This window comes from Theropithecus gelada, chromosome 6 (assembly GCF_003255815.1).
Source record: "Theropithecus gelada isolate Dixy chromosome 6, Tgel_1.0, whole genome shotgun sequence".
Classification (NCBI taxonomy): Eukaryota; Metazoa; Chordata; class Mammalia; order Primates; family Cercopithecidae; genus Theropithecus; species Theropithecus gelada.
Window position 1 is genome coordinate 168,362,043 of NC_037673.1, and position 25,214 is coordinate 168,387,256.

The 25,214-nt window shown below is 46.3% G+C and overlaps 1 protein-coding gene across 1 annotated transcript; it reads left to right on the forward strand.

Moving 5' to 3' along the window:
• Window positions 1-10,893: 10,893 nt before the first annotated feature.
• EFCAB9 (EF-hand calcium binding domain 9) lies at window positions 10,894-21,010 on the forward strand. Its single transcript, XM_025389312.1, is given in 5 exon segments — window positions 10,894-11,029; window positions 16,444-16,592; window positions 17,907-18,083; window positions 20,860-20,958; window positions 20,960-21,010. Coding segments are annotated over 5 exon segments (612 nt in total).
• The last annotated feature ends 4,204 nt before the right edge of the window (window positions 21,011-25,214 follow it).

A 25,214-nucleotide genomic window follows, 5' to 3' on the forward strand; every position in this document is an offset into this window, starting at 1 on the left:
GATACTCTGTCTCAAAAAAAAAAAAAAAAATTAATGGCCGGGGCAGTGGCTCATGCCTGTAATCCTAGTACTTTGGGAGGCCAAGGCAGGTGGATCATTTGAGGTCAGGAGTTTGAGACCAGCCCGGCCAACATGGCAAAACGTCATCTCTACTAAATATACAAGAATTAGCCAGGTGTCATAGCACTTGCCCATAATCCCAGCTACTTGGGAGGCTGAGGCAGGAGAATCACTTGAATCTGGGAGGTGGAGGTTGCAGTGAGCCAAGATCACGCCACTGCACTCCAGTCTAGGTGGCAGAGTGAGACTCTGTCTCAATAAAAAATAAATAAGTTAATTAATAATAATTATTAATAAAATAAAAACAAATTAATTTTTCAAAAAGAAGAGTTCGAAACCAGCCTGGGCAACATGGTAAAACCCCGTCTCTACTAAAAATACAAAAATTAGCTGGGTATGGTGGTGCATGCCTGTGGTCCCAGCTACTCATGAGACTCAGGCACGAGAACCCCTTGAACCCAGGAGACAGAGGTTGCAGTGACTCTGCAACCTTTACTGACTTCATCAGTAAAGTCAGTAAAGGATGCAGTTGGGAGCAGATTACTGCTGTGGCCAAGAGTCACGGTAGGCTCAGTCACACTAGGAAACTCTCGAGGTCAGTATGTAAACACGTGACAGAGTCAGCCCACCTGAGAAGCAAGGAAATAGGAAGTTTCCCTCTCAGTCCCATCTGTCCTTGGCCAAGGGTTGCTCCCTAGGGCACTAACTCCTCAGGACTTCAGCCTGCCCTGCTTAAAGGCCAAGAAAACACCTGTAAGTCCACATTCAGCTTCTGTTACAACAATCCTTACATTTCTTAGTTTAGGGAGGGAGTGAAGGATAAATAAATTTATTTCTCATGGGTCTAGAGAACGGGAAGTCCAAGATCAAGGTGGCAGCAGGATTGGTGTCTGGTAAGGGCTGCTCTCTGCATCTAATAGGATGCCTTGGTACCATGTCCTCACATGACAAAAAGGGACAGAAGGACAAGAGGGTACTTCCTTGAAACTTGAGTACCTTTTATAGAGTATTAATCCCATTCACCTCCCAAAGGCCATACCTATGAATAGTGTTGTTTTAGGGATTTTCAACATGAATTTTATTTTTTGTTTTTTTTTCTTCTTTTTTTTGAGACAGAGTCTCACTCTTCACCCATGCTGGAGTGCAGTGGCATGATAACTTCATAAGAAACTGTGCTACTACTTTATAAAGTGGTTATATACATATATATTTTTTTATTATTATTATTATTATTTGAGACAGAATCTCGCTCTGTCACCCAGGCTGGAGTGCAGTGGCACGATCTCGGCTCACTGCAACCTCCACCTCCTGGGTTCAAGAGATTCTTCTACATCAGCCTCCTGAGTAGCTGGGACTACAGGAGCATACCATCATGCCCAGCTAATTTTTATGTTTTTAGTAGGGACGGCATTTCACCATCTTGGCCAAGCTGGTCTCAAACTCCTGACCTCGTGATCCACCCGCTTCAGCCTCCCAAAGTGCTGGGATTACAGGCGTGAGCCACCACAACCAGCATGGTTATATTATTTTATGTTCTCACAGTGATGTCAGAGAGTTCCAGTTGCTTCAATCACATACTGATATCATCAGTCCTTTTTATTTATTTATTTATTTATTTATTTATTTATTTATTTATTTTTTTGAGACAAAGTCTCACCCTATCGCCCAGGCTGGGGGTGCAGTGGCATGATCTCGGCTCACTGCAACCTCCACCTCCTGGGTTCAAGCGATTCTTCTGCCTCAGCCTCCCAAGTAGCTGGGATTACAGGTGCACGTCACCATGCCTGGCTAATTTTTTTTTTTTTTTTGAGACGGAGTCTTGCTCTGTCGCCCAGGCTGGAGTGCAGTGGTGTGATCTCAGCTCACTGCAAGCTCCACCTCCCGGGTTCCCGCCATTCTCCTGCCTCAGCCTCCTGAGTAGCTGGGACTACAGGCACCCACCACCGCACCCAGCTAGTTTTTTGTATTTTTAGTAGAGACGGGGTTTCACCGTGGTCTCGATCTCCTGACCTTGTGATCCGCCCACCTCGGCCTCCCAAAGTGCTGGGATTACAGGCATGAGCCACCGCGCCCGGCGCTAATTTTTTATACTTTTGGTTGAGTCAGGGTTTCACCATGTTGGCCAGGCTGGTCTTGAACTCCTGATCTCAAGTGATCCACCTGCCTCGGCCTCCCAAAGTGCTGGGATTACAGGCATGAGCCACCATGCCCAGCCTAGTCTTTTTAGTTTTAGCCATTTTAGTGACTGTAATTATCAGCAAAAATTCTTGTTTTCTCTCTACACTCTAACTCAAAACACTCAATATTTCAGTTCTGGCCACCAAATATATAGGGGTTTCTCCCACACCAAGCAATTCTCGTATTCTCTGCAGACACCAAGATGTGCTGTAATTCAATTCAACTGACACTACATGCAGTTAGCACAGACCCCACAGGTTAAGGACTCAGTCCCATAAGACTTTCCAGTCTCTCAGATGCCAGGTGCAAATCCAATCCAAATTGTTACCTGGGTTTCTGACCGGTTGCCCATAAGTCAGAGATTCTCATGATCCCCTCCTCCTCCTCAGTTTCAGAAATTTGCTAAAAGAGCTCACAGAACTTAGGAAAAGTTTACTTACTGGATTACTGGTTTACTATAAAAGGATGCAAGTCAGTAACAGCCAGGTGGAAGAGATGCATAGGGCAAGGCTTGTGAGAAGGGGTATGGAGTTTGTTTGTTTGTTTGTTTGTTTCCTTTTCTTTTCTTTTCTTTTTTTTTTTTTGAGATGGAGTCTCACTCTGTTGCCCAGGCTGGAGTGCAGTGGCGTGATCTTGGCTCATTGCAACCACTGCCTCCCAAGTTCAAGAGATTCTTCTGCCTCAGCCTCCCAAGTAGCTGGGACTACAGGAGTGTGCCATCACGCCCGGCTAATTTTTGTATTTTTAGTAAAGACGGGGTTTCACCATATTAGCCAGGTTGGTCTTCAACTCCTGACCTCGTGATCTGCCCACCTCAACCTCCGGAAGTGCTGGGACTACAGGCGTGAACTGCCACACCTGGCAATGTTTGTTGTTGTTGTTGTTGTTGTTGAGATGGGGTCTTGCTCTGTCACCCAGGCTGGAGTGTAGTAGCTCAACCATAGCTCAGTGCAGTCTCAAAGTCCTGGATTCAAGCAATCCTCCTGCCTCAGCCTCCCAAGTAGCTAGGACTACAGGCCTGGCTAACTTTTTATTTTGTAGAGATGGAGTCTCACCATGTTGCCTAAGCTGGTCTCAAACACCTGGCCTCAAGTGATCCTCCTGCCTTGGCCTCCCAAATTGCTGGGATGACAGGGGTGAGCCACCTTGCCAGCCTGAAGCTTCTTTGCCCTTTCTAAGCACACCACTGTCCCAGCAACTCCACCTGTTCACCTGCTCTGGATTCACCAACCCAGAATCTCTCTGAACCCCATCCTTTTTGCTTTTTACAGAGGGCTCATGCCATAGTCATGATTGATTAACTCATTGGCCATTACTGATTGAGTCAATCTCCAGCCTTTCCCCACTCCCTGGAGGTCCATTGGGTGGGAGGCTGTAAGTGACAGCCTTTCAATCACGCGGCTGATTCCCCTGGCAGCCGGCCTCCCCATTTGATGATTTCCAAAAATCACCGTATTAACATAAATTCAGGTGTGGTTAAAAGGGACTTTTTTTTTTTTTTTTTTTTTTTTTTGAAGCGGAGTCTCGCTCTGTCGCCCAGGCTGGAATGCAGTGGCCGGATCTCAGTTCACTGCAAGCTCCGCCTCCCGGGTTCACACCATTCTCCTGTCTCAGCCTCCCGAGTGGCTGGGACTACAGGCGCCCGCCACCTCATCCGGCTAATTTTTTGTATTTTTTAGTAGAGACGGGGTTTCACCGTGTTAGCCAGGATGGTCTCAATCTTCTGACCTCGTGATCCGCCCGTCTTGGCCTCCCAAAGTGCTGGGATTACAGGCTTAAGCCACCGCGCCTGGCCTAAAAGGGGCTTTTGCTGGGCACAGTGGCTCACACCTGTAATCCCAGCACTTTGAGAGGCCAAGACGGGTGGATCACCTGAGGTCAGGAGTTCGAGACCAGCCTGGCCAACACGGTGAAACCCCATCCCTACTAAAAATACAAAAAATTAGCTGGGCGTAGTGGTGGGCACCTGTAATCCCAGCTACTTAGGAGGCTGACGCAGGAGAATTGCTTGAACCCGGGAGGCAGAGGTTGCAGTGAGACAAGATTGAGCCATTGCACTCCAGCCTGGGCAACAAGAGGGAAACTCCATCTCAAAAAAAGAAGTGGGGGGGCTTTTTATGAATGAAAACAAAATGGGCTTCTTTCACCTTTCTAGCTCTTATCACTTAGGAAATTATAGGGTTTAGGAGCTGGGTGCCAGGAACCAGGAGAGAAGACCAAATATATATTTCCTTTTTTTTTTTTTGAGACAGAGTCTCACTCTGTCACCAGGCTGGACTACTGTGGCACCATCTCGGCTCACTGCAACCTCCGCCTCCCAGGTTCAAGTGATTCTCCTGCCTCAGCCTCCCAGGTAGCTGGGACAACAGGCGTGCACCACCACACCCAGCTAATTGTTGTATTTTTAGTAGAGACGGGGTTTCACCATCATGGCCAGGATGATCTTGATCTCTTGATCTCGTGATCTGCCCGCCTCGGACTCCCAAAGTGCTGGGATACAGGCGCGAGCCAACGCGCCTGGCCGACCAAATATATGTTTCTTATAATAAATCGCAATGTCACAGTGGTGGTTTCTTATTCTAGGGTTTTGCCAGGTCTTAAGTTATTTAGGGAGCCTACTTTATCCCTGAGAACTTAGAAAAAGAGGCCAAGAAATCAAACAGAGCCAATAGGCTCACAGGCTAAAAAGTCAAGCAGAGCTCAGATTGTTACCTCCAAATACAATTTTTTACTAAATGATACCATGGTTCCTTGGAGAAGTGTGCTGTGGGTCTGAGATCGGAAATGTCTGTCCTGTCCTCACATTACTCCCCGTACCTCTGTCTTGAAAGAGAATAGACGATGTACATAGATGGCAAATGTGCACATGTAGCAATGCTCAGCATTACTAGTCATTTGGGAAATGCGTGTAAAAATCACTGAGTTTGGCCGGGCACGGTGGCTCACGCCTGTAATCCCACCACTTTGGGAGGCCGAGGCAAGTGGATCACCTGAGGTCAGGAGTTCAAGACCAGCCTGACCAACATGGTGAAACCCCATCTTTACTAAAAATACAAAAAATTAGCCCGGTGTGGTGGCGGGCACCTGTAATCCCAGCTACTCTGGAGGCTGAGGTAGGAGAATCGCTTGAACCTGGGAGGCAGAGGTGGCAGTGAGCCAAGATTGCACCATTGCACTCCAGCCTGGGCAACAAGAGCAAAACTTCATTTCAAAATATAAAAATAAATCAATGAAAGAAAGTAGTGAGAGTATGGAGACTTATTGCAAAGCAAAAAGTACACACTCAAGAAAGGGGAGTGCAGGTGTCTCGAGAGAGTTGCATGCTAGGGTGTTAGGGGCTGCGACCTTTATGAGTTTCTTTCTTTTTGTTTTTTGAGACGGAGTCTTGCACTGTCACCCGGGCTGGAGTGCAGTGGCACGATTGTGGCTCACTGCAACCTCCGCCTCTCAGATTCAAGCAATTCTCCTGCCTTAGCCTCCCGAGTAGCTGGGATTACAGGCACCTGCCACCATACCCAGCTAACTTTTGTATTTTTAGTAGAGACGAGGTTTTGCCTTGTTGGTCAGGCTGGTCTTGAACTCCTGATCTCAGGTGATCCACCTGCCTTGGCCTCCCAATGTACTGGGATTACAGGCGTGAGCCACTGCGCCCGCCTGATTCCTACTTTATTTACTGTCCTTAGTGAAAGAACATGTACTCACTATGAATCCTGACTTTAGATCAAAGCAACCTTGATATTATCATAAAAATTACAGGCCGTGATGCACATAGTTTTCTTGCCTTTTCTGAGGGGTTGCCTTTCATTGTCTCTAGAGCACATACCTCCTTTCCCCATAGCATGTGAGCCCCGGGTCTGCGTCGTAGTGGGGCGGAGTTCTGTTTGTCTGTGGCCACCCAAGACCATGCTTCTGTCTGTAAGTTCCCCAGTAAATCACCTCCTACTGTCAAATGGGATTTGCCTTGTTCTTTGGTTTCTCAGCTTCTTCTGTGTTTAGGGGTCACTTTGCATAGGCAGCGCTTTCACAGAACAAGTACTCACCCTAACTACTATACTGGAGAAATTCGGTAAATGTAACACCCTTCTCCCCACCCCCTTAGTAGCAATGCATCTCTTCCCTGTGTCCTGGGAGAATCGTGTATTTTTTTTTATTATTATTATTATTTTTTTTGAGAGGGAGTCTCACTGTCACTCAGGCTGCAGTGTAGTGGCATGATCTCGGCTCACTGCAACCTCCACCTCCTGGATTCAAGCGATTCTCCTGCCTCAGCCTTCCGAGTAGCTGGGACTATAGGTGCACACCACCATGTCCAGCTAATTTTTGTATTTTTAGTAGAGATGGGAGTTCACCATGCTGGCCAGGCTGGTCTTGAACTCCTGACCTCGTGATCTACACGCGTCAGCCTCCCAAAGTGCTGGGATTACAGGCATGAGTCACTGCGCCCGGCCCAAGAACCATGTATCTTTACCTGGACCCTGGGAGTGAGGAGTTTTGTTCCTCTCTGCCAGCAACCTAAGGCTGTTGTAAAGGAGAGAAGCCATCTGAAGAAGAGGCTTTGTATTCATCTCGTGGAAGCCAGTCACCTCCTTCACCCGTGCTCCAGTAAGGAGTGGTAATCTCCAATGTCCTCCCCTGCTCCCAGTTTTTCGCACAAGCATCCACTGGAGAGCTGTGGGAAAGAGCTTACAAGTGGGAGTGATGAGCCCTTGTAGTTGGGATCCCCAGATATTCCACACTGACACATTATCCCAAGTTTTGCCATTAACAATTTGCTAAAACTTTACTTGTTTTCTTCTTATCTGCTTGTATGGTGACCACCAGTGTCAGCCACGTTCTGCCAAAAATGAAACAGTGGATCTGCCCTGTTTCCCCTTGCAGAAATTTGTTCCTTTTTAGAGTTTGGGTTAATTCATTGCCTTGTGACCTCAGTATTATGATATACTTAAGAAAAGTTACAATTTTGTTGATCGTCTAACTTTTTCTCACTAAGATGGGTGTAACATTCTAACTTTCTATATCCTGAGTAGAAGTGCAAGCTCTTTAGGTTTGTTGTTGTTGTTGTTGTTGTTGTTTTTGAGATGGAGTTTCCCTCTTATCACCCAGGCTGGAGTGCAATGGCATGATCTCAGCTCACTGCAACCCCCGCCTCCAGGGTTCAAGTGATTCTCCTGCCTCGGCCTCCTGAGTAGCTGGGACTACAGGCACCTGCCACCACGCCCAGCTAATTTTTGTATTTTTAGTAGAGACGGGGTTACGCCATGTTGGCCAGGATAGTCTCGATCTCTTGACCTCATTATCTGCCCACCTCAGCCTCCCAAAGTGCTGGGATTACAGGTGTGAGCCACCGTGTCCAGCCTAATTTTTGTATTTTTAGTAGAGATGGAGTTTCACCATGTTGGCCAAGCTGGTCTTGAACTCCTGACCTCAGGTGATCCTCTGGCCTCGGCCTCCCATAGTGCTGGGATTACAGGCGTGAGCCACTGTGCCTAGCCTTTAGCTTTTTAATTTAATTTAATTAATATTTATTTATATATTTATTTATTTTGTGGAGATGGAGTCTCGCCCTGTCACTCAGGCTGGAGTGCAGTGGTGTGATCTCGGCTCACTGCAACCTCCGCCTTTCGGGCTCAAGCAATTCTCCTGCCTCAGCCTCCCAACTAGCTGGCACTATAGGCGCATACCACCATGCTCGGCTAATTTTTGTATTTTAGTAGAGACGGGCCTCCCAAAGTGCTGGGATTACAGGTGTGAGCCACTGCGCCCAGCCTATTTTTAAATTTTCATTTTTTTTTTTTTTGAGACGCACTCTTGCTCTGTCGCCCAGGCTGGAGTGCAGTGGCTTGATCTCAGCTCACTGCAAGCTCTGCCTCCCGGATTCATGCCATTCTCCTGCCTCAGCCTCCCAATTATCTGGGACTACAGGTGCCCGCCACCACAGCCAGCTAATTTTTTTGTATTTTTAGTAGAGACGGGGTTTCACTATGTTAGCCAGGATGGTTGCGATCTCCTGACCTGGTGATCCGCCTGCCTCGGCCTCCCAAAGTGCTGGGATTACAGGCGTGAGCCACTGTGTCCGGCCTCCTATTTTATTTTTTGAGACGGGGTCTCGCTCTATCACCCAGGCTGGAGTGCAGTGGTGCAATCTCAGCTAACTGCAACCTCCACCTCCCAGGTTTAAGTGATCCTCCTGCCTAAGCCTCCTGAGTGCCTGGGATTACAGGCATGTGCCACCATGCCCAGCTAATTTTTGTATTTTTAGTAGAGATGGGATTTCACCATGTCGGCCAGGCTGGTCTGGAACTCCTGACCTCAGGTAATCCACCTGCTTCGGCTCCCAAAGTGCTGGGATTACAGGCATGACCCACTGTGCCCAGCCTCATTCCTGGTTTTTAGTTACTCTTATGGTTATTGGTTGATTAAAGTTTTAAATTCCTTCATAAGTCAGTTTTTCTAGAAAAAATATTCTCTATATCTTTTTTTTTTTTTTTTTAGACGGAGTCTTGCTCTGTGGCCCAGGCTGGAGTGCAGTGGCAGGATCTTGGCTCACTGCAGCCTCCACCTCCCAGGCTCAAGCAATTCTCCCACCTCAACCCCCGAAGCAGCTGGAACCACAGACACGTGCCACCGTGCACGGCTAACTTTTGTCTTTTTAGTAGAGATAGGTTTTCACCATGTTGGTCAGGCAGGTCTCAAACTCCTGACCTCATGATCCACCCACCTCGGCCTCCCAAAGTGCTGGGATTAGAGGCGTGAGCCACCATGTCCGGCCTCTATTTTTTTTTTAGATGGAGTTTCGCTCTGTCACCCAGGCTGGAGTGTAGTGTCACAATCTCACCTCACTGCAACCTCTGCCTCCCAGGTTCAAGCAATTCTCCTGCCTCAGTCTCCCGAGTAGCTGGGATTACAGGTGCCCACCACATTTTTGTATTTTTAGTAGAGATGAGGGTTTCACCATATTGGCCAGGCTGGGCTTGAACTCCTTACCTCAAGTGATCCACCCGTGTCGGCCTCCCAAAGTGCTGAGATTACAGGTGTGAGCCACCGCACCCGGCCCTATTCTATGTATCTGTAGCTGTGCTGTCCAGTGTGATAGCCACTAACCATATGAGACTATTAACCACTTCGAATGTAACTAGTCCAAATTGCGATGTGACATATGTAAAATACACACTGGATTTTAATTTTTAAAAAAATGTTGATTACAAATTGAAATAATATTTTGGATATATTGGGTTAGATAAAATGTTATTAAAATCAATTTTACTTGATCATTTTTGCTTTTTAAAAATGTGATGACTGGGCACAGTGGCTCATGCCTGTAAATCCAGCACTCTGGGATGCCAAAGAGGGTGGATTGCTTGAGCCCAGAAGTTTGAGACCAGCCTGTGCAATATGGCAAAACCCCACATCTAAAAAGAGTGCAAAAATTAGCTGGGTGTGGTGGCACGTGTCTGTGGTTCCAGCTACTTCGGGGGCTGAGGTGGGAAGATTGCTTGAGCCTGGGCGGTGGAGGCTGCAGTGAGCAGTGATCACCCCAATGCACTCCAGCCTGGGTGACAGGGTGAGACCCTGTCTCAAAAAGAAAAAGGCTGGGCACAGGGCTCACACCTGCAATCCCAGCACTTCAAGAGGCTGAGGCAGGCGGGTAACCTGAGGTTGGGAGCTTGAGACCAGCCTGACCAACATGGAGAAATCCCATCTCTACGAAAAACACAAATTTAGCTGGGCGTGGTGGCACATGCCTGTAATCCCAGCTACTCGGGAGGCTGAGGCAGGAGAATCGTTTGAGCCTGGAAGGCAGAGGTTGCAGTGACTTGAGATTGTGCCATTGCACTCCAGCCTGGGTGATAAGAGTGAAACCCTGTCTCAAAAAAAAGAAAAAAAAAAAAAAAGGAGGCAGGGGGCGGTGGCTCACGCCTGTAATCCCAGCACTTTGGGAGGCCAAGACACGAGGATCACAAGGTCAGGAGATCGAGACCATCCTGGCCAACATGACGAAACCCTGTCTCTACTAAAAATACACAAAATTAGCCAGGCGTGTTGGCGGGCGCCTGTCACCTGTAGTCCCACATACTCGGGAGGCTGAGGCAGGAGAATGGTGTGAACCCGGGAGGCGGAGCTTGCAGTGAGCTGAGATTGCGCCACTGCACTCCAGCCTGGGTGACAGAGCGAGACTCTGTCTCAAAAACAAAAAAAAAGAAAGAAAGAAAGAAAACTTCCTCTGTTTGGCATTATTATACTGTAGTTATTCTAGGCTCTTTTAGTGCTTTTCCATGTGTTTTTCAATTTTTCTTGTTTCTAATAAATGATTTAGGCTATAAATGCTCTGAAAACCACTTGGGCTGTGTAGCAGTTTTCCCGTGTAGCACATTCTCTCATTTGTTTCTCAACAGCCTGTGGATCTCTTTCAGAACTGATTGTATTTTAGTGACACAAGGATAATCACATTACCAAGAGGTTTCGGACAACAGATATCTATCTATAGCATAGCTGGAAAAATGAAGAAGCAGCAATTTTAATTTTTGACTGTTTCCTCTGATGTGTTTACCTTTACTGCTGCTAGATCTCAGACACCCTATCCAACATTCTACTTCTGAGGCAGGATTCTGTATTCTATTTCTGGTTGCCAGAGCCTTCAGTTTACAGAGTCCTAAGATGAGACTGAAGAAAGGATCGTTTCTGTGGTACCTCTATCTGGACAAAATATACTGTTTATTATCCGTGAGAAACGTGAAGGCTTTGGCGGAATATTTCCACATTCTGGATGTGCACGGCAAGAACACCTTGAATGGTCAGTACTTTCAGACATGTCTCCTCTGGGTCCTTACCTGGGTTTAGGTAATGTGCAGGAAAACTTGCAGAGCCAGAAACTATTTTGTTAGTACTTTTTTTTTTTTTTTTGAGATGGAGTCTTGCTCTGTTACCCAGGCTGGAGTGCAGTGGCACGATCTCGGCTCACTGCAATCTCCGATTCCAGGGTTCAAGCGATTCTCCTGCCTCAGCCTCCTGAGTAGCTGGGATTACAGGTGTCTGCCACCACACCCGGCTAATTTTTTGTATTTTTAGTAGAGATGGAGTTTCACCATGTTGGCCAGGCTGGTCTCGAACTCCTGACATCAGGTGATCCTCCCGCCTCGGCCTCCCTAAGTGCTGGGATTACAGGTGTGAGCTACTGCACCTGGCCTGTTAGTAAATATTTTATCTTCTAGTTGAAGCACAGAGAGAAGTTGCCAACTCATAATTGACATTGAGGACAGGTCAGCTGGGAGGAGAAAATTGCAGACTCTGGTGGAATCCTGGCTCCACACCCATTATTCCTTGGTGATGTGGATAATACAACATCACCCTCTCTAAGTCTCATTTTCCTCATCTAGAGGTGAGGCTTCTCATAATGGAGTCCATCTCATAGTTGGAAAAAAAGAAGATAATGAGATAATGTATGGCAAATGCTTAGCACAGTGATGCATCGTAAGGACTTAATAAGTGTTTGTTATTATTCTAATTATTATTCTTGGGAGCTGAGCCCCACTCAGGCACTAACTCTGGAGACCCCTCAGCAAGACTCTTCTTATCTGTCATAGGGGACGTTTGAATCTGATGAGCTGCAGGGTCCCTTCTACTCACTGCTACTTGTGAATGACCAAAAAAAAAAAAAAAAAAACTGCAGATCTCAGCCGTGCTTGTTGAGTTCACAAAATAATAGACGTCCAATTAAAACACTTTAGGTTATTTTTAGGACTGAGTAGAAATAAGGTATCCTATCCATTCACTCGTTCTGACCTCAGAGAGAGAAATGTCATTTGTGAGTAAGGGGCTCCTCAGTCATGATTTTAAGGAGCTCATTCAATTTTTAAAAACAATAAAAAGAGGACACCTTCTTTTTCTCTTTACATAGAGATTTACATACAGTGCGTTGCCAAATCTTCGCAATAACCCTGCCCTAGATAAGACAGCTGCAGGGGACCTAGCGGTAAATAAAAGGCTGAGATGGAAATGCTGGGCTCTCTGCCTGCAAAGCCCACGCTGAGTCTTGCTGGGATGCTTGAGGAGTCTAAGCTCCCTGGCAACCAGATCACTCCCTGCTGATGCAACACCCAGGAGGTAACGCCATGCTCATGTCTTCTGGTCACAGAGGGACTGGAGAGTGACCTGGAAGGGTGAAGGCACAGCCTTAATGTTTGCCTTCCTGTGGGAGAATGACTTAAGGCCTTGGAGACTTGGGTGAGCCAGAGTCCACCAGTTTCAAAACAGTCTCTATTTATTTATTTATTTATTTATTTATTTTTATTTACTTAATTTATTTATTTGGGACGGAGTCTCGCTCTGTCGCCCAGGCTGGAGTGCACTGGCCCAATCTTGGCTCATTGCAGCCTCCACCTCCCGGGTTCAAGCGATTCTCCTGCCTCAGCTTCCTAAGTAGCTGGGATTACAGCTGTGCACCACCACACCAGCTAATTTCTGTATTTTTAGTAAAGACGGGCGGGGTTTCACTATGTTGGCCAGGCTAGTCTTGAACTCTTGCCCTCAAGTGATCCGCCCACCGCAGCCACCCAAAGTGCTGGGATTACAGGTGTGAGCCATCACACCTGGTCTCAAAACACTCTTTGTTAAGTAGCCACTAAGTTGCACCTGGAAACATTTCTCAAGGAGCAACTACACAAACATCACTGTGTATCCATGTGGTGTGTTGTTTCCAGGTGCTCATATCTAGGGAGGTGTGGAGAAGGAACATCAAGAGGCGGTCAGAAGCCCCCAAATCATGACATTGTATTGTGACTACTGATTCACTGTGCCTTTAGCTGGCTGCAGTTGGGACTCCACATTACACAGATATGTTTTACGTATTCAGTGGAGACATTTTTTTTTTTTTGAGACCCAGTCTCGCTCTGTCGCCTAGGCGTGATCTTGCCTTACTGCAAGCTCCATCCCCTGGGTTCACACCATTCTCCTGCCTCAGCCTCTGAGTAGCTGGGACTACAGGCGACTGCCACCATGCCGGGCTAATTTTTTGCATTTTTAGTAGAGACGGGATTTCACCATGTTAGCCAGGATGGTCTCGATCTTCTGACCTCATGATCCACCCGCCTTGGCCTCCCAAAGTGCTGGGATTACAGGCGTGAGCCACCGCGCCCGGCCTTTTTTTTTTTTGAGATGGAGTTTCACTCTTGTTGCTCAGGTTGGGGTGCGATGGCGCGATCTTGGCTCACTGCAACCTCCGCCTCCTGGGTTCCAGCGATTCTCCTGCCTCAGCCTCCCGAGTAGCTGGGATTACAGGCATGTGGCACCACAACTGGCTAATTTTGTATTTTTAGTAGCGATGGGGTTTCTCCATGTTGGTCAGGCTGGTCTCAAACTGCTGACCTCAGGTGATCCTCCTACCTCGGCCTCCCAAAGTGTTGGGATTACAGGTGTGAGCCACCGCACCCGGCCAGTGGAGCTATTTCTTATGCAGGAGATAGTTTCTGTAATCAGTGAGTAAGGGGAAACACATGTAGATAAATGTAAAAATCCCTCATTACTGTGATTTGTACATACAACTGTAGACAGCCACACACCACTGTGTAAGTGTATTGCCATGTTTGTTTTTTTCATATTTTATTCATGATTAATGAGTAGAATGGCAGGCAAAAACTTCTATGTACTCGGTATGCAACAAGATCTTGTAAATGAAAACAACAAAAAAGAAAACAAAAAACTTTCCAGTTTTTAAAGAGTTTTTCAGTATTTTTTCTTCTGAACGTATATGATTAAATATGCATTAACTAATGCACGAAAGAGCTTCACCGTGGAAAAAACACCACGGTCAGGCAAATCCACACTCGAATCCCAGCTCTGCCACTCACTATGTGAGGCACAACCTTTTTTTTTTTTTGGAAACAAAGTTTCACTTTTGTCGCCTAGGCTGGAGTGCAATGGCACAACCTTGGCTCACCACAACTTCTGCCTCCCGGGTTCAAACAATTCTCCTGCCTCAGCCTCCCGAGTAGCTGCGATTACAGGCATGTGCCACCATGCCTGGCTAATTTTGTATTTTTAGTAGAGACGGGTTTTCTCCATGAGGTCAGGCTGATCTCCTCCCGACCTCAGGTAATCTGCCTGCCTCAGCCTTCCAAAGTGCTAGGATTGCAGGCATGAGCCACTGCGCCCAGCGTGAGGCACACCTTTGCTGTTCAATGTGTGGTCCTCAGATTAGCCGCAGCCACATCACCTAGGAGCTTGGAGAAATGGGCAGTCTCAAGTTCCATGCCAGATTTATTCAATCAGAATCTGTAGTTTTACAATATCCCCCAAGTGATTGGTATCCCCATTACAGTATGAGAAATGCTAATACACACTAATTGATATTTGAGACTTACTATAAAGGGTATTGTGTCTGGAGTTGGTTCCTTCTGGTGGGTTCAAGTGGTCTCCCTGACTTCAAGAATGAAGCTGCAGATGCTCGCAGTGAATGTTACAGCTCTTAAAGGTGGCACAGACCCAAAGAGTAAGCAGCAGCAAGATTTATTGTGAAGAGCAAAAGAACAAAGCTCCCATAGCGTGGAAGGGGACCCAAGTGGGTTGCCGCTGCTGGCTGGGGTGGCCAGTTTTTATTCTGTTATTTGTCCCTGCCCACATCCTGATTGGTCCATTTTACAGTTCTAATTGGTCCATTTTACGGAGTGCTGATTTGTCTATTTTACAGAGTGTTGATTGCTGCATTTACAATCCTTTAGCTAGACACAGAGCGCTAATTGGTGCATTTTTACAGAGTGCTGATTGGTGTATTTACAATCCTTTAGCTAGACATAGAGCGCTCATTGGTTTTTTTTACACAATGTTGATTGGTGCATTCACAATCCTTTAGCTAGACACAGAGTGCTGATTGGTGTGTTTTTACAATCCTCTTGTAAGACAGAAAAGTTCTCCAAGTCCCCCACTCGACTCAGGAAGTCCAGTTGGCTTCACCTCTCAGTATGATGCCACTTTCTCTGTAGGGTTATCAGGATTTAGTGACATGTGGCATTTAAAGTGCCTAACATGGCTGGGTGCACTGGCTTACACACACACATATATATTATTTTATATAAATATAATCTCAGCAGTTTGGGAGGCAGCGGCAGGTGGATTGCTTGAGCCCAGGAGTTCGAGACCAGTCTGGGCAACATAAGGAGACCCCATGTCTACAAAAAATTTAAAAATTACCTGGACATGGTGGCATGCACCTGTGGTCCCAGCTACTTGGGAGGCTGGGGTGGGAGGATCATTTGAGCCTGGGAGGTTGAGGCTGCAGTGAGCTATGAATGTGCCATTGCACTCCAGCCAAAAAATAAATAAAAAATAAATAAAGTGCCTAACACATAAGGTGGTAAATAAGGTTTGTTCCCTTCCCCCTACAGCCAAATGCATTTGCTTTATACAAGCATGAGGCATATCAAGGCGTTTATAGATGGGGAATGACTTTTGTTGTTGTTTTTGAGACAGAGTCTTGCTCTGTTGCCCAGACTGGAGTGCGGTAGCACAATCTCGGCTCACTGCAACCTCTGCCTCCTGGGTTCAAGCAATTCTTCTGCCTCAGCCTTCTGAGTAGCTGGTACTACAGGTGTGTGCCACCACGCCTGGCTAATTTTTGTATTTTTAATGGAGACAGGGTTTCCCCATGTTGGCTAGGCTGGTCTCGAACTCCTGACCTTGTGATTCACCTGCCTTGGCCTCGCAAAGTGCTGGGATTACAGGCATGAGCCACCGCGCCTGGCCGAGGGGGAATGATTTTTTTATTCCTCATTTTAATTATCTCAAGGGAAAGGCTCAGGAAAAACATCAGCATCTCCAAGAAAGTGTTCTCAGTCCCCAGTGAGAATTAAGCTCTCCCTTTCATACATGAGGAGCACTTTGTGCCCGTTTTATATGTTAGCACTTTGCCTTTTATTAGTGCTGTGTGCACATCTGTCTGCTCCATGCAGTGTGTGAGCTGCGGGCAGGAGCCAAGCCCTGTCCACAATCTCATTCTCCACAACTCCAGGTCCAGTGCTTTTCCACAAGCTCAAGGGCGATGAAGGTTTGAGGAATTGTAGAAAGTACAGTGGCAAAGCCAGAAACAAAATGTTATCATCGTTCTTCCTAGATCAACAAGCTTCCAACATCACTACCGTTTACGTGGCTTCTAGCTGTTTAGCATTTTGGAGCTATATTCAAATAACACATCTCCTCACCTGTCCACCTTAACAGATGTGCTGTTCTATCACTTCCTTCATCATGTGACTGACTTGAAAAAGGCACAGATCAACATTGTGTTTGACATGCTGGACTGGAACGCTGTGGGCGAGATCGGCTTTGAGCAGTTCTACATGCTGGTGTGTATGCTGCTGGCCCACGAGGCAAGTAATCGCACAGCTGCTACCATCCTCTTGCTAATGGGAGCACTGAATTAGGAATACATCAGTTTTCTTCCTTTCACTAAAAAGAGGAAGAAAAGATGGGTGGGGGCCGGGCGCGGTGGCTCAAGCCTGTAATCCCAGCACTTTGGGAGGCCGAGACGGGCGGATCACGAGGTCAGGAGATCGAGACCATCCTGGCTGACACAGTGAAACCCCGTCTCTACTAAAAAGATACAAAAAACTAGCCGGGCGAGGTGGCGGCGCCTGTAGTCCCAGCTACTCGGGAGGCTGAGGCAGGAGAATGGCGTGAACCTGGGAGGCGGAGCTTGCAGTGAGCTGAGATCCGGCCACTGCACTGCAGCCTGGGCGGCAGAGCGAGACTCCGTCTCAAAAAAAAAAAAAAGAAAAGAAAAGATGGGTGGGGAAAATGAGTTTTGGTTCCCGAATGATTCAGGTTTTTCAACAGCCTCTCCCTGCTTCAGCCCCAGCCTCTTGGCCGCCCTCCTACTCTGCCCTTCCTCATAGAGGACAGATGTGGCCCATTGCATCCCTTCTTGGCATTCCTTTCCTCACTCGCTCTAGCTGGTGATTTTCAGAGAATCACCAGCTAGCTCAAGCGCCTCACTCCTTCTGAGGTCTTTTCTTACCATATATACATTTCCAGTATGTACTTACCCAGTTCCTTTTTTTTTTTTTTTTGAGACTGAGTCTCGATCTAGCCCAGGCTGGAGTGCAGTGGCGTGATCTCGGCTCACTGCAACCTCCACCATCTGGGTTCAATAGATCAAGTAGCTGGGACTACAGGTGCACACCACCCCCCCCCACTCCTGGCTAATTTTTTGTATTTTTAGTAGAGATGGGGTTTCACCATATTGGCCAGGCTGGTCTCAAAGTCCTGACCTCAAGTGATCTGCCCGCCTTGAGCCTCCTGAAGTGCTGGGATTATAGGTGTGAGCCACCGCACCCGCCCTCAGTTCCCGTTTTTTTGAGGGAAGGAGGTCATCATTTTATCACCCATGCCATGATGTTCCACAAGACTTTCACTGAACGTAAGGAAATGCATTATAGTAACCAGAGTTCTGTCTAGCAGAATTGATCATTACAGGTGGCAGAATTCAAGTTCCTTTTGAATGCAGACGCTGAAGTAAGACTTCCTGCATCGATGATAGAACCCTTTCAGCCCTGAGCTTCTGATTTTCTCTTTTGCTTTTAGCTCTCTAGGGAAGGGGCTGGTGAAGATACGTCTTGAGGAAACAAGTTAGAAAGCAGCGTTGACAACACTGTTGCTCATCTCACCTATTTCTCTTGCACTAGAACCATTTGGAAGGACAGTTTATGTACCGTCATTCCCGGCCTGTCTTTGACTTGCTTGACCTGAAAGGGGATCTGAGAATTGGTGCAAAAAACTTTGGAATGTACAGATTTCTCTTCAATATTCACAAACAGGAACTCAAAGATCTCTTCCATGACTTTGACGTTACAGGTGACAATGTAAGTACAGACCAAAATGTGGCATCTGTGTGGCAGTCCCTTTCCTTCCATAAGCAGAGAAAAATGTCTTACTACATATAGAAGAGATGGGAGAGGAGGAGGGCGGGAAAAACCTACTCAAATAAGCATATTGCATGGCACTAGGATCAGAAAAAAACTTAAGACTTATGGGCCCTTGAAGAGAAAGGGTGGACTAACTGCTATATCATGGCCAGGCTCGGGGGCTCATGCCTATAATCCCAGGACTTTGGGAGGCTGAAGCGGGAAGATCACCTGAGGACAGGAGTTTGAGACTATTTACTAGCCTGGCCAACATTGTGAAACCCTGTCTCTACTAAAAATACAAAAATACAAAAATTGGCTGGGTGTGGTGGCTTACGCCTATAATCCCAGAATTGGGAGGCTGAGGTGGGCGGATCACCTAAGGCCAGGAGTTTGAGACCAGCCTGACCAATATGGAGAAACCCCATCCCTACTAAAGATACAAAATTAGCTGGGCGTGGTGGCACATGCCTGTAATCCCAGATACTTAGAAGGCTGAGGCAGGAGAATCGCTTGAACCCGGGAGGCGGAGGTTGCGGTGAGCCAAGATCATGCCATTGCATTGTACTCTAGCCTGGGCAACAAGAGGGAAACTCCGACTTAAAAACAAGAACAACAAAAATTAGCCGGGCGTGGTGGCAGGCGCCTGCAATCCCAGCTACTCGGGAGGCTGAGGCAGAAGAATCGCTTGAATTGAGGAGGTGGAGGTTGCAGTGAGTTGTGATCACACCGCTGCACTCTAGCCTGGGGGACACAAGGAGACTCCGTCTCAACAAACAAACAAAAAATGCTACATCATATAATATGGATACAAAATTATACTTTAGAGGAAATTTAATCATATGGTAGTAGTTTGGTGTTGGGGGAAGAGTTTGTAGATTTGAATTAAACAGGAAGAGATTATATGATGAATGAGAGCATGTGAGCATAATCCTAAGGGCTGGGTACTGTGGTGCACACCTGTAGTCACAGCTCCTTGGGAGGCTGAGAAGGGAGGATCGCTTGAGCCCAGGAGTTCCAGGCCAGCCTGGGCAGCATAGTGAGATCCTGTCTCAAAAAAAAAGATTCCTAAGAGAAAGCTATGGTGAAGAGAGTTAATTCTGCCTATTTAAAGAGGAAATCCACTTTGGGGAAACAAGTGGCAGCTAAGGTTGAAAACAATGATCACACTGTGAACAACCTTAGGTGCCAGCCTGAAACCTCTGGACTTGACATGGCAAAGGTCGGTGAAAAAAGTAATCGCGGTTTTTGCCATTGAAAGCTGGCAGGCTGGGGCTGGGTGCGGTGGCTCACGCCTGTAATCCCAGCACTTTGGGAGGCCGAGGCCAGTGGATTATGAGGTCAGGAGATCGAGACCATCCTGGCTAACACAGTGAAACCCTGTCTCTACTAAAAATACAAAAAAATTAGCTGGGCGTGGTGGCGGGCGCCTGCAGTCCCAGCTTCTCGGGAGGCTGAGTCAGCAGAATGGTGTGAACCTGCGAGGCGGAGCTTGCGGTGAGCCGAGATGGCGCCACTGCACTCCAGCCTGGGCATCAGAGCAAGACTCCGTGTCAAAAAAAGAAAGAAAAGTAATGGCAAAAGCCACAATTACTTTTGCCTTTTGTACCAACCTAATAGAAGAAAGTGAACTTTGTGCTGGGCACCATGGCTCATGACTGTAATCCCAACACTTTGGGAGGCTGGGGTGGGCGGATCACTTGAGGCCAGGAGTTTGAGATCAGCCTGGCCAACATGGTGAAACCCTGTCTCTACTAAAAATGTAAGAATTAGCCAGGTGTGGTGGCACATGCTTGTAAGCCCAGTTACTCAGGAGGCTGAGATGGGAGAATTGCTTGAACCAGGGAGGCGGAGGTTGCAGTGAACTAAGATCATACCACTGCACTCCAGCTTGGGTGACCAAGTGAGACAACGACCCCAAAAAAAAAAAAAAAAAAAAAAGAAGCCGGGTGCAGTGGTTTACGCCTGTAATCCGAGCACTTTGGGAGGCTGAGGCGGGTGGGTAATGAGGTCAGGAGTTTGAGACCAGCCTGACCAACATGGTGAAACCCCGTCTCTACTAAAAATACAAAAATTAGCCAGGTGTGGTGGTGTGCATCTGTAATCCCAGCTACTCAGGAGGCTGAGGCAGGGGAATAACTTGAACCTGGGAGGCGGAGGTTGCAGTGAGCCGAGATAGCGCCACTGCACTCCAACCTGGGTGACAGAGAGGGATTCCGTCTCAAAAAAAAAAGTGACCCTTGGCCGGGCGCGGTGGCTCAAGCCTGTAATCCCAGCACTTTGGGAGGCCGAGGCGGGTGGATCACAAGGTCAGGAGATCGAGACTATCCTGGCTAACATGGTGAAACCCCGTCTCTACTAAAAATACAAAAAACTAGCCGGGCGCGGTAGCGGGCGCCTGTAGTCCCAGCTACTTGGGAGGCTGAGGCGGGAGAATGGCGTGAACCCGGGGGGCGGAGCTTGCAGTGAGCCGAGATCGCGCCACTGCACTCCAGCCTGGGAGACACAGTGAGACTCCGTCTCAAAAAAAAAAGTGACCCTTGTTCCTTTAGCATCTACAATAGACTATTCCTGGGTACTCGACTACAATCAGACTATAATTATGCCCCAATTACTGAGTGTCTTTAATTTTCCAAGTTTTAAAAACAAAAATGAATACAATCCTGCTATCATCTGAAACAGAGTATCAAGTTTTTCCTGAAATAATTTTTCTTTTTTCCCCCCCAACCCAAAGCTTCTTAATTATCAGGAATTTAAGCTGTATACAATCATCTACATTGACAAATTACAGAGGAGGCAGAAAACAGAGGAGAAAGAAAAAGAAGACAGAAAAAGTAGAGAGAACGAGAAGTCTCTACTCGAAAAGAAAATGTCACATGAAGTAGATGTAAGCCGAAAGAGTCTCTTGGGAAAAAATGAGATCTGAAAGTACAGAACATGAACGTTGATGAAGACTGTTAACATGTCTAAAAATAAATTCAGAGCATCAAAGTGGATATCTTTATAATGATTTTTTTTTTTTTTTTTTTTTAGACACAGTCTTGCTGTATCGCCCAGGTTATAGTGCAGTGGCATGATCTGGGCTCACTGCAACCTCTGCCTCCTGGGTTCAAGTGATTCTCATGTCTCAGTCTCCCGAGTAGCTGGGATTACCACCATATCCAGCTAATTTTTTGTATTTTTAGTAGAGATGGGGTTTCACCATGTTGCCCAGGCTGGTCTCAAATTCCTGACCTCAAGTTATCCACCCACCTTAGCCTCCCAAAGTGCTGGGATTACAGGTGTGAGCACTGTACCCAGCCAAGTTCTGAATTTTAATAACCTCGTGACCTCACACAGAACTCACAATAATGTAATGTGGAATAACCACTTTCATATTGTTGACATGTCTCAATTCTGCTGCTGCTTTTCAGATCAACCCTGATCAATAGCTTCCTCTGTATTCAACTAATTGCTAACACAACATACTGGAGCCAGGTAGGTGAAAGAAGGTGCAGCTTTCCTGATATTGGTCATTAGTGGTCCAACAGCCTCCTACTTCTTAGGCTAAGGCCACTTAGGTGCCTGAGATTTCAAATTAGCCAATGGTGAAGTGCTCCAACCACACAGTAGTTGACATTTAAGGATATGGAGGCTATGTTCTTCTTAGAATCTTAATTATTCTGAGTTAAGTACTTAAACAAGTGTACCAAATTTACTAGGGTAAAATAATAATAATTATTTTTTGAGACCAAGTCTTGCTCTGTCACCCAGGCTGGAGTGCAGTAGCGCAATCTCGGCTCACTGCAACCTCTGCCTCCCGGGTTCAAGCGATTCTCCCTGCCTCAGCCTCCCGAGTAGCTGGGACTACAGGCGCACGCCACCATGCTCGGCTAATTTTCGTATTTTTAGTAGAGACGGGGTTTTACCGTATTAGCCAGGTTGGTCTCAAACTCCTGACCTCATGACTCGCCTGCCTCGGCCTTCCAAAGTGCTGGGATTACAGGCGTGAGCCATCGTGCCTGGCCCGGTAAAATAATTATTACATGCCCTTGCATAATTTTAATTTTTTGATGCCTTGAATAATTTAAAAATATTTTTTGGGATGGGACTTATGACTCCTCTCTACCCAACTGTACTGTAATGTTATTGATGACAGCTACCATATAATCATGTGCTTGCTATGGGTTAGGTAGTTCTTTAAATGCATGATTTATTCTTATGGCCCTACGAATTAGGTATTATTATCCTCAATGTGCAGATGAGAAAATTGAGACCTAGAAAGATTAAGGACCTTACATATAGCTCGCAAGAGGGAGGACCAGGATTCAAATTCAAGGTCAATTAGATGCCTGTGCTTAGAGCCAGTATCTGAGTAGCTCATTTTAGTTTCAGCAGATTCAAGTTTTAAGCTGGGATTTCATTGGCTTGGAAATCTATTTTGCATAATATTATTAATCACCACATCTCCTGCTACCATAAATTTCTCAGGAAAGAAGTTAAATACAGCTCAAAAAATAAATACAGCTCATTTACTATAAACCAAGAATTTCTTAAGGATACATTAAATAATATAACTGGCCTTAAGGAATTCCATGAGTTCCAAAGTACTTAACATCAAAAATAGAATTTAATTACGCTTTGTCAATGTGCAACAGACAAGAATACTGCTTATCTAAGATGGTCATTCATAAGTTAAACTTGTAAATAACAGCAAATAATTACTATCTCTCTATATTTAATAGACATGGGATTTTGATTTCATGCTTTCAAGTGTGACAAATGTACTTAGCAGCCAAAACTTCTCTTCCCCACAATGGTACCAGAAAAACAAACACAACTCAAGACACTTGACCTCTGATATAGGGATAATGGCATGTATCTCACGAAACTGTGAAAAACGAAAAGATGCAAGGCATCTCACTACAGTGCTCTTCCCTTCCTTTGATTTGGTGAAGAGTTTGCAATTATTCTCCAAGGAGAAACTCTCTGGCAAGCAAGTGTGGACACTACTACACCTACCCACTGTACTGAAGGATGAGCACTATCTGTTCAGAAAATGGCAGCTAGAGATTAGCCATAGTTCCAAAGTGCCCCTCTAAGCTCATCTTGGTATAAACCGTTTCTGCTTCTTGTGGCAGCCTCGATGGCTTTTGCCACCAGATAGCCTTGGGATCTAGGCATGGTTTTGGGAGAAGAAATTTCAGTGAGGTTTCAGGAAGGCTTCTCTCTCCTATCTTCCAGAGGGGTCCTGAGATATATAAAGGGTAACCATGGCCGGGTGTAGTGGCTCAAGCCTGTAACCCCACCACTTTGGGAGGCCGAGGTAGGTGGATCACTTGAGCTCAGGAGTTCGAGACTAGCCTGGGCAACATGGTGAGGCCCTGTCTCTATTAAAAACAAAACAAAAGGGTAACCATGGATATGTATTTTTTCAGATATGGTCTCTCAAGCAATGAAAATACTATACTCTTTATTGTTTCAGGATGGGGGCAGGGAGAAAAGATGGCCAAAGATAATAGGTACATACAGGTACTGATTTAGGATAATTTAAAACCACATCAAATGACTGAAGTTTCAGGAATGAGCAGTTTTGTAAGTTTTCCCCTCCACTCTGGAAACCATTAGGGTGGCTATAAAAAGTATAATTAATCAACTATCAGTTTTGTTTTTTTTTTTTGAGATGGAGTTTCGCTCTTGCTGGAGTGCAATGACGCAATCTCAGCTCACTGCAACCTTCACCTCCTAGTTCAAGCGATTCTCCTACTTCAGCCTCCTGAGCAGCTGGGATTACAGGTGCCCGCCACCACGCCCAGCTAATGTTTGTATTTTTAGTAGAGACGGGGTTTCACCATGTTGGTCAGGCTAGTCTTGAACTCCTGACCTCAGGTGATCTGCCTGCCTCAGCCTCCCAAAGTGCTGGGATTACAGGTGAGTCACCGTGCCCAGCCCAACTATCAGATTTTTAAAATGTTCTTCCTTTTAAGAGCATCTTCCTAAACTGGATGCTTCTAGAATGGTATCAGTAAACTGAGCATCTCTCTGAATTGCTCACACTGAAACTTAGTGTCAAAACGAAAATTCAAATGCACAATTTCAGTGATATTCTTTTGGGACTTAGTAGTACGATTTATAAAACAATCTACTAATGTACACTTTAGGACTTCTTTTTTTTTTTTTTTTTTTTGAGAGAGTCTTGCTCTGTCGCCCAGGCTGGAGTGCAGTGGTGCCATCTTGGCTCACTGCAAGCTCCACCTCCCAGGTTCAGGCCATTCTCCTGACTCAGCCTCCTGAGTAGCTGGGACTACAGGCGCCTGCAACCACGCTCAGCCAATTTTTTTGTATTTTTAGTAGAGACGGGGTTTCACTGTGTTAGCCAGGATGGTCTCGATCTCCTGACCTCGTGATTCGCCTGCCTCGGCCTCCCAAAGTGCTGGAATTACAGGCATGAGCCACCGCGGCCGGCCACTTTAGGACTTTTTCATAATTACATTTTATGATAAAAAATTTTAAATGTGTTTGTAGGTATGTATTAGATGCTTCAATGTAAGTTTCACTATTTCCACAGTGAAATAGCCCATCAGATTATGCTTTTAAGGGTAGAGTTTACTCTTCAGTGTACATTTAGGTATGTTTTGGGATGGTACCAACACTCTGTATCATTACTATGTCACAGTTGCACTGAAATGTTTTGGTCAACCAAGTGTGTTCAGGTGGCCTCAGCCTTGGGGAGAGAGCAGCGCCTGCAGAGGTAGAGGAATGCAGGCCTAATGGGAGGGAGGGCTTACCCAGCTACAGTTTCAGCCCAGGCCAACAGACTTGGTTCCTCCACAATCTACATCCACTACAAAGAGGGAAGACATTTGGAGGAAGCTAACCATAAATAAAGTGAGATCATTTATTAGGTTGGTGCAAAGGGAACTGCAGTTTTTGCCACTGGCATTAAAAGCATTAAACGCAATGGCAAAACTGCAATCCCCTTTGCATCAACACAACATCTTCCACCAGTCCTTAGAGTTCACGTCTTATCATCTTAAGCCTCATACTAAAGACAATGATTAGAAAGAGACAAATGCACTGTGCTGACATCTGCTGAGTGGGACAGTTACC